The sequence below is a fragment of the Arvicanthis niloticus genome, chromosome 2 (assembly GCF_011762505.2).
Source record: "Arvicanthis niloticus isolate mArvNil1 chromosome 2, mArvNil1.pat.X, whole genome shotgun sequence".
In the NCBI taxonomy this organism is placed as follows: Eukaryota; Metazoa; Chordata; class Mammalia; order Rodentia; family Muridae; genus Arvicanthis; species Arvicanthis niloticus.
In genome coordinates this window covers 121,368,808-121,378,159 of record NC_047659.1, presented here as the reverse complement: position 1 = coordinate 121,378,159, position 9,352 = coordinate 121,368,808, and the positions used below count along the sequence as shown (strand labels likewise).

The 9,352-nt window shown below is 53.0% G+C and overlaps 1 protein-coding gene across 1 annotated transcript; it reads right to left on the bottom strand.

Moving 5' to 3' along the window:
• Positions 1–827: 827 nt before the first annotated feature.
• On the bottom strand, positions 828–6,631 carry Tcf15 (transcription factor 15). The gene is made up of 2 exons (XM_034495960.2): positions 6,070–6,631; positions 828–1,232 (listed from the first exon to the last, which is right to left on the bottom strand). The coding sequence occupies exons 1-2, from the start codon at positions 6,580–6,582 to the stop codon at positions 1,158–1,160; spliced, it is 588 nt and encodes a 195-aa protein (XP_034351851.1). The 5' UTR covers positions 6,583–6,631; the 3' UTR covers positions 828–1,157.
• Positions 6,632–9,352: the final 2,721 nt, after the last annotated feature.

The window sequence follows — 9,352 nt, the reverse complement described above, 5'->3', positions numbered from 1 at the left end:
AGATGAGTCTGCACAGTGGAAACATGGGTGCCGACTCCCAGTGCTGCTGGCGCAACAAACCACACAAAGGAAGGACTGCTCTGTCCCTCCCTTTGGTCACATTTTGTGTAGCATGTTGGGGGCACATGTGGACACTTGTGAGCAGCTGTCCTCTCCTTCCACTCTGTGGGTTCAAGGATTGGGCTCAGGCCGTCAAGTGTGGTGGCAAGTGCCAATGGTTGGGCCATCTTTAGGTTCCCTGCTTTGAGTTTTAAAAGTGGATGGGTTCAGGGTGTCACCTGTCATGTACATGTCTCCTAAAGATAAGCTAAGGTAGATCCCAACCTCTGCCTTCAGCACCCGAGGCAAATCTTGCAGGTTAGGTGGCGATGTCACAGTGAGAAGAAGGTCAAAATAAAACCCACTCACAGAAGGCAGCATAAGCAGCCATCGGAAGAATGGGGCTGTTTCCAGACTTACTCCGGAGAGCAGCAAGCTCCATTGATGGGCAAGGAGGTACCATAAAAGCCTGATAAGTAACCTGAATGAAGAACTGCTGTGGGATGTGGGGGAAGCAGACTCTACACCACATGCTCTAGTAGCCTTTTAATTTGAATCATGGATCTATTCCTTATTCAAAGATAAATACAATGTGGATTTCTTTGGCCACCACCCAGTGGTGTTTATAACACTGAGCCAAAGGAAGGGTGTGAGGAGAGCCTGCCTGTATCTTCCCATTCAAGGCATAAAACCCTCGCCACAGCTGTGACAATCTAACTCCTAGAGAGGAGTCTGTCTGCAAGTCTCACTTGTCCATGCCCCCTCTTACTTAGCCAGGATATATACCATTTCTTTAAAAATACCTTTATTTTGACACCCCCCTGGATTCGCTCACATATCACATTCACACAGATACACACACACACATACTTTCAAAAATAGTCTTTGGTTTTCTAAAATTTCTGCCTTGTTCCTGGCCAGCTAGGCCTGGATGGCTAGAAGGGTCCTTGTGGCTCTCCAGGGTGAGCCCTGTGTCCAGGCCATTGTCCTCCGGTCCCTACATGAAGCAGGAGTGGTTTGGGCTTCTGGAATCTTCTCTTCTGTCCAGCTAGGGGCTGGATCATGGCCTCTTACTCTGGTGGAGTCCTTCTTGGAGAAAACACTGCAGGGACCCAGGCTCATCGCCGAGGCCCTCGGAGGGGGGCTACGCCCCTTACTTTCAAGCAGCTGCCCCCCAGGTCACGACGGCTGACCTGCAGGAGAGAAAAAGGTATCAGGAGGGCGAGTCTGTTGAAAGGCAGAAGAGACTCTGGACTAACATGGAGTGACATTGTTTAGGGACAACAGCAAGGTCAGAGGGGAGCAAATGCCACCTGGGGAGGGTGTGTGTGTGTGTGTGTGTGTGTGTGTGTGTGTGTGAGAGAGAGAGAGAGAGAGAGAGAGAGCGCGCACCATTGCTATGGGTGCCTCTCTCCAGAGGGGACGTTAGGGGCACCTTCCTTTATAACAGTTCACACTGCCTGACAACAGTTCACACTGCCTGCTCCTTCCCCACCTGACAATCTGTTGCCTTAAGAAATTGAATACATGCTGTGTGTGCGCTGGCACACTTCTGGAAGCCTAAAATCCCAGAGACAGGAGGTTTACCCATGATGAGGCCAGCCTCATCTGCATAGTGAGTTCCAAAGTAGATAGAGCTACATAATGAGACCCAGTCTCAAAAATAAAAATAAATGCTAAGAACATTCTCTACCACTGAGCTATATTCCAAGGCCATACACCTTTCTTTCTTTTTTCTCTTTTTTCGAGACAGGGTTTCTCTGTGTAGCCCTGGCTGTCCTGGAACTCACTCGGTAGACCAGGCTGGCCTCGAACTCAGAAATCCACCTGCCTCTGCCTCCCAAGTGCTGGGATTAAAGGCGTGCGCCACCACCGCCTGGTGCCATACAACTTTCAAACACTGTAAAGTATATTTTATAGTAAAAGGCAAGGAAAGCCCCCTAGTAGTTCCAGCTTGCTGCCTGGAAAGCGGGCATGCACACATGAGTGCATGCGTGTGTGTAGCCTCTGCCTAGGCCACCCTCCAAAGCCTAGGCTACCCAGAAAGCAAGTTTCTGGCTGCCATGCCTTGACCCAGGGTCTCCCCTATGCAGGAAGCATACCCTCAGCTCCGGTCTGCAGAGGAAGACTTCTTTATGAATGATATTGCATCCACTTGTTGGGGATATCCCCTGGAGTAAACCAAGGAGGAAGGCCCAGAGCCCAGGAAGTGGCTGGGAAAGACATTCTTCCAGCCTGGGGTTGGAGCCCTGGAGGTGCCAGTCAGTGCGGTTTCAAGCTAATGGTAGCAGTCCCTGAAGCCACCTGTCCTTCAGCCTTGCCCCTCTCAACAATATGCTTGGATTGGACATTGGGTTGGTGAGACCCTCACTGAGAGCCAGAGAGCTCACAGCTCTGGCACGGTCTTCTTCCTTTCCTTCTGACAGTGTGTAGCTATGCAGCCTAGGTTGACTTTGAATTCCATATCCTCCGGCTTCAGCCTTCCTCCATCTGAGTACTGGGTTATAAGCCTGTGCCCCATGCCCAGCTTAGCATTTCCTCTTTTGAGGACTCCAGTGTTGAATGACTGGCCCAGAGACATCAGCTGCTTAGAAAGAGCTGGGGAGAACCCCATGGCCTGTCAAGCCACCCCATTTTCAGGCCCCATATAGACTGGAATATCACAATAAGTGCTCAGTTCGCTGGAAGCGGCTGATCTGGTGGTGATCTCGGGGGACCATCTGGGAGCGCTGCCTCTGCTGCCTCCTGCCTCTGCCCCAGCCCAGGTTGGGGCAGATCCATCCAGATGTGATCCTAGCCTCCCTGGAGGCTCTCTGGGCCCAGGGACAGTATGTTCATTCACAGGCAGGGCTATTTTGAGGGCCGAGGCCATGGTCCCAGCAGAGCCTGGGGCTTGGGCTTCTCAGACAGACTCTGGCAGGAGTAGCTAAGAAGGGTGGTTGGGGTGGGGAGAGGGGGCTAGTGGACAGAATACTCCCCCACTTCACTCTTAGGTCCTTAGAGACAAGGACCACCACTTCCTACCCTAAGTCTGGAGGTCTTTCCGAGAACTGGGTTCTGTGGGAATGCTGGGACAGTTTATGTCCCCGCGCCTCAGTTTCTTCATCTGTGGAATGGACACCCTCTTAGATGCAGTGGAATGTGAATACAGCTGTGTCCACTGCCAAGAACCCTGAGAAGAGATTCTAACCAGGTCCAGAGTGAGACACTCCTGTTCTAACAGGGGCTCCCTGCTGGACCGATCCTCAGTTTCCCTACCTGTAACACGGTATTACTTTATAGGATAAACAAGTTAACACAGGTGGCACATACTAACAGTGAAGCTCTTTGTGTGTGGTAGTGGGAACAGAACCCACAGCCTCATTTGCAGCAGCCAAGTGTCCTACTGCTGCTGAGCTATAGGTCCTGACCTGGTTTTATTTTTCAAGAGTGTCTCACTGAGTTGCTCTGCAGACCTTACAACTTGGGACCCTTCTGCCTCAGCCTTCTGAGGAATTGGGATTACAGGCCTGAGCCACCACACTCTTCAAGAAGAGCTTAAGGAGAGCACAGTCATGGTCAAAAAACATTGATAATACGATTTCCAGCATCCTCCAATGGCACCTTGTCATCCCTCTGCTGTTGAGCTGGGCACACCAATAGGGAATAGCTTCACAAAAGGATCCTGTCCAGCTCTACTCCCAGATGTCATTGGGAAAACAAGGCAGAGACAAGAATCCTCTTTCCTCAGGACTGCTACCACAGAGGTAACCTTATCCCATTCCTGAGCTGTAGGAAGGAGCTGTCGGGGACGTGCCCATGGCAACCTCAACCCCAGACCATTCAGGATCAGAGGGAGGTAGTAGCCTGGATTGGAGTGGGGTCTGGGACCTTGAAGCTTCTTGACCTCAGAGTTCAGAAGTGTGTAGGGGCTCCCCAAAACATCTGGTATCTTCCAGACAAGTCCTGGAGGGGCCAGCACTGGCGAGGATCACCCCTCTGGCCTATTCCCAGAGGAGCCTGTGTGACTGAACACGGCTTCTATAACCAAATTTGGTTGGGTTCTTAATCCCACAGACAGATTCCAAGGCAGCAGTCAGCCTCAGGCCAGGCCCTATGAACCATGGGACACCCTGTCCTACAAAGGAGCCCCCATTCTGACTGCTGCAGTGGTGGGCACAGATGTACCTGTCTGTACCTGTCTGCAGCCTGCAGGCACAGGGCCCTCTTGCTGCCACCTTTCCCACTTTCCAGTTAGCTAAGCCAGAGTGCCAGGTCTTCTCTGTCCAAGCAGGTGGGGTGGCCACAGGGCCCCTTCTCTGACTGCTCAGGGACTTTAATGATGAATGTGAGCACAGATCAGTGCTTGGAAGACTGTCACTGTGCTGGTCTGTCTCAGCCTCTCAGATCTTCCCACTTCTTTGTCTAGACTAGCTGCTCTCAACCTGTGTCTCTCCACTGACCCCTCTGAGGGTGGAACAACCCTTTCATAGGGGTCACATATCAAATATCTACATTATCATTCATAACAGTAGCAAAATTATAGTTACAAAGTAGCAACGAAACAATTTTACACTTGGCGGTCACTACAGCAGGAGGAATTGTATTAAAGGGTGGCTGCCTTAGGATGGTTGAGAACCACCGTTCCAGACTACCACTGCAAGCCCCAGGTCCCACCATGCATGCTCGAAATCACCCTTTCCCACGTGCCTGCCTCTGTTTCCTCACATCTTTTAGAAATTTAGTACAGAAGCTTTTCAGTCTCAAATCTGGGACTGGGATTCCCCTGGGCTCTCAAAGTCCCATCAAATCACAGTATCCTTTTCTTCATCCCCCTGGTCCTGATGCTACACTTGGGAACACCTGACTGGCTTGTACTCAGGGCCACACCTGCTTATCTGGGCACATTCTCAGATCTAACAAAAGCCAGCGGCTGGGTGGTTAGGGACAGCTGATCTGGAGGAAAGCATAGCAGGCCTTAAAGTAGTACTGTGTCGGCCCAGCTAACCTTCACATTCCAGAGCTGAAGGCCCAGCTCTGACTTTCCTCCCCAGCCTGGGGCATTGACAGGGACCCTCAAATGCATACCAGTCAGAGATTAAGAAGACTCACTCAGAGAAATTGAGGCAACGGAGAGCTGGAGCTGGGAAGGTAGCCTGGGAGTTTGAGCCAGAGGGCTGGTCTGAGGCCAGGCCACTGAGGCCTTCCCAGGATGGAGCTATGAGAAACAGTGAGCAGAGCTGAAGGGTATTGGATACAGTCCCCATGATCTTTCCCTGCTGGCTATGGCAAAGCAAGGCTAGATTCTCTGAGCCTCAGTTTCTCCAGATGTAAACAGTAGCTGCTGATTTAACGCAAGACAAGCCCAGGCTGGAAAGGGCAAGCCTAGAGCCAAGTAGACCTATGTGAAGTTTCCCCTAAGAGGGCCCTAGAGACTTGCTGCTCCCCAGTGTCCAGCCAGCCTCTTAACTTAGACACAAGCAGACAACAGTGTCCCCTCTTAACCCCACATCCTTCTGGGGGCTGGGCACTCTTCAGGAACCCCTTCATGCACACGGGTTGGGGACCCAGGCTCTAGAGTACAGGCATATGTTCCTATTTTCTTCTCAGTTCCCTACTCTCTGGTCAGGTCTTAGAACCTAGTACAATTTATTAAAGATGTTTGTTAACTCAAAGTTACCTAGTAACCCCAGAGCCTGCTTCCTGTAAATGCGGGCAGTGCCTTTATCTGAATCGTCACAGGGATAATTGAGGGGACAACAGAATACCTGCCCAGAGGACTAGTATCAGGCAAAGAGGAAGATCCCAGAATGCAGGCACCTTTTAAAATGCAATTAAGTTAGACCGTAGCTTTCTGGGGTCCCCTCTACCCTTTCTGTTTGGGGGTTAAGCAAGAGGTTCTGCTCCACTTTAATCCTAGGGCGGGATACACTGTCCCCGCCGCTGCTCCGAGGTCTCTTCCCTTAGCTTCCATGGGGGGGAGGGGTCCCTGACTCCCGGCTCTCGCCCCCAAGCCGCGTTGCCGGGCTGCAGCAGGCGCCGCGCACTCACCCCCTTGCGCTGGTTGCTGAGACAGAAGGTGCAGATGGAGCGCGGCTGACGGCCGTCGGCGGCGGGGACCGCGCTCTTGCCACCGCCCGCCGCGCGGAAACACGGCTGCCCGTCGTCGGCCGCGTCGCCCAGCAGCAGCACGTTGGCCAGGTGGGCGATGTAGCTGGACGCCAGACGCAGCGTCTCGATCTTGGACAGCTTTCGGTCCACGGGCTCGGTGGGGATGAGCGTGCGCAAGGCGGTGAAGGCCGTGTTCACGCTCTGCGTGCGGTCTCGCTCGCGCGCGTTGGCCGCCTGTCGCTGCCGCACCACCACCACGGGGCCCGCGCCACCGCTCGCCCGCCGCCCGCTCCCGGGACCCGGGCCACGCCGTGCCGCCTCCAGCCCTTCGCAGCAGCCGAACGACTGATCCGACGCGTCGCTCTCGCTGCGGTTCTCCTCGTCCTCGCTCAGCAGCTGCACGTCCGGGTACAGCACGTGGGCGCCGACCGGGCGCAGCAGCGCGAACGCCATGGGCGCCCGGCCGCCGGCCTCCGCTCGCCTGATCCCCCGAGCCGCCGCCCCCGCCGTGCGCTCCCGCGCGCTCCCACGGCCGCGCCGGTTGTCGCCTTATAGCCGGGGGAGGAGCCAATCACAAGACAGCCCCAGCGGGACCAATAGAACTCCCCCCTGCTCCGCCCCGCCCCGGCCAATAACTATGCGCCTGCCTTTGGGTCCCCCAAGTTGAGAGTGGTCCCGAGCTCCTGGCCCTCACCGAAGGCTCTGGGTTTGGGCTATCCGGGCGCGCAGATCCGATTCCTAGGGGACCACTGTCAGATCCCTGTTAGTATGGCTTGTTTCCTCCATCCCAATGTGAGCATATCCCCGCGCTCAAAAGTGTAATCCAGTGTCCCAGAAGCTTCGATGTACGGTCAGAACCGCGGCCAGTGCTTTGGACCAAGAGCTTCTCGGACTAGACGTCCCAAGTTCCACTCAGCAGTTCCGAGTGTGGCCCAGGAAACTGCGTTTTGTACGAGCCCACCAGCGTGCACTGTGATGCTGGAACTGTCCGAGGAGAGCAAAGACAATCTTTTTTTTTTTTTTTTTCTTTTTTCTTTCTTTTCCTAGCAAAACAAACTCAAGTCCCATTCAGTCCCTTAGTAACTATTTGATGGAGCTCTCTACTATATGGTTTTCGTTGGAAGACAAAGATCAGAACAAAATGAACTTTTTCCTTCTCAGACCCTGGAGCCTGGTGGAGCCAACGGGACAGTTTTGTGTCAGCTGAGGTTGTAGGGCAGTGCCCACGTCTTCACCACTCTGGGAATCCCCACAGGCTTCCTTCATCTCCTGTTGCCCCCACCCCACCCAACGCCCCGCCGCCACGGTTTTTTTTTTTTTTTCCCAGAAATTTCAGACTAAAATTTCAGTCTGGGCGTTCTGCTCTGTAGAGGACCTGGGAAAAATAACTGAGCAGATGGTGGTCACTGGGGTCCTTGAGTCACGCATACCTGCTTCTTAGTGTCATCCCAGAACGGGTCAGAGCAGCATCTACTTGGCCTTGAAAAGAACATGATTTTTGTTTGTTTGTTTGTTTGTGTGTTTGTTTTTAATCTCAAATGGTGGCCAGAGGTGCTTAGGGCTGAAAGCTTGTAGGAACTTACTGGTTTTCTGGAAGACGTCCTCCAGCTCCAAGGACTGAGATCCCCCAGCCCCTAATCTAGTTCAGAAAGGGGTCTAAGACAGAGCCAACGGGAGAGGAAACCCTAAAGTCTTCAGAGTCCAAGGTCTGTAGGGATTGTCTGTACCCACACCTGGATCCCCCACCCCCATACTATTTGACCGTGACCCAGCCAGGCAGGGCTTTAGTGAGTAGCCTCCTCAGGCCCCTCCCCACAGGGCCAGCCCCGTACACAGCTCCTGCGCTCCAGCCGGGACTGCTTCCTGAGCCCATGAATTATTACTGACCGGGAGATTTCCTTCCCTGTCTGCGCCTCCTCACAGGGGCTCCCAGCTCCCTTCACTTTCGCTTTCTCCCGGTTTCCCCCCTCCCCTCTGCTCCTGACCCTCTAGAGGCTTGGAATTCCTGTCCAGCCCCCTCCCAATTCCAGATCCAAACTGGAGATGCCTGAGAGGCGGGAGGAGGGCCCGCCCCCGAAGGTTCATTCATTCAACTGCTCTCTGTGCAGGTTTGGGCACAAGGGACCTTGGAAGTAAAATAAAACCATGAATGAGACCGAGTGGCTGGCTGCAGCAGAGGAAAGCAAGCTGTAAACAAAGAATTTTAGGACAATGCAGTCAGAGCCAGCCAGGGTCTGGCATCAAAGAGATCTGGCTCCAGTTCAAGGCCAGCAGCTTCTTGGGGTCTCATTTTTGCTGCTCTGGAAAATGGGGTTAAGAATATTTCCCATTCTTAGATCCAGTTAGAGTCCCTAGATTCTCTGCCAAGAAATTGGGGCCTGGCATACAGCAAGAGTTCAGTACCAGAAGTGGAGTTTGTATTATTTTTTCCACAGTTTGGGGAAAGACCAAGTAGTGTCTGCTTTTCCAAGACTTGTCACAAGGATTAGGCCAGAGCTCTTGCAGCATTCTTGGCCCATCTGTGTGACAGGCTCAGTTCCTCTCAGTTCATGCCTCTTACTCTCCAGCTACACTGGCCTCTCTATCCCCGGAGACCACGTCTGAATACCTCCATCCCCAGACATACCCATAGCTGATCCTGTCACTTCCTCCAGATCTCATCTCTGTCAGGGGCCTTTCCTGACTTCCAGGGCTAGGTGACTGTTCCTCTTACCTGGCAGTACCCCAACTCTGCCTTCCTATTTTATCTTCTGGTGCTATGGTAATAATAATTCTCTACAGATACCGAGTGACTGTGATGGTCCGTGTTGATTGTCAACTCGACAAAACCTAGAATCACTAGGAAATGACCTCTGAGGATGACTGTGAAGGGTTTTTTTCTTAATTGGGTCAATTGAAGTGGTAAGACTCCGAATGTGAGGAATACTTCTCACATTGGGCCCTGGACCAATAAAAAGGAGGAAGCTGAGCACTAGTGAGCACACGCCCCCCTCCCCACACCCTCTCCCCAGGCTCAGCCTCTTTACTATGGATCCAATAAGACTGGCTGCCTCAAGCTCCTGTTGCTGTGATTCTTCTGCGATGAACTGTGAGCTGAAACCAACCCTTTCCCCTAAGTTACCTTCATAGGTATTTTTTTATCAGCAACAGGAAGCCTCTACAACAGCACTGCTATGTGTTCAGCAGTTTTGGGTGCTGGGAATGCAGCTGCAAATACATTCTC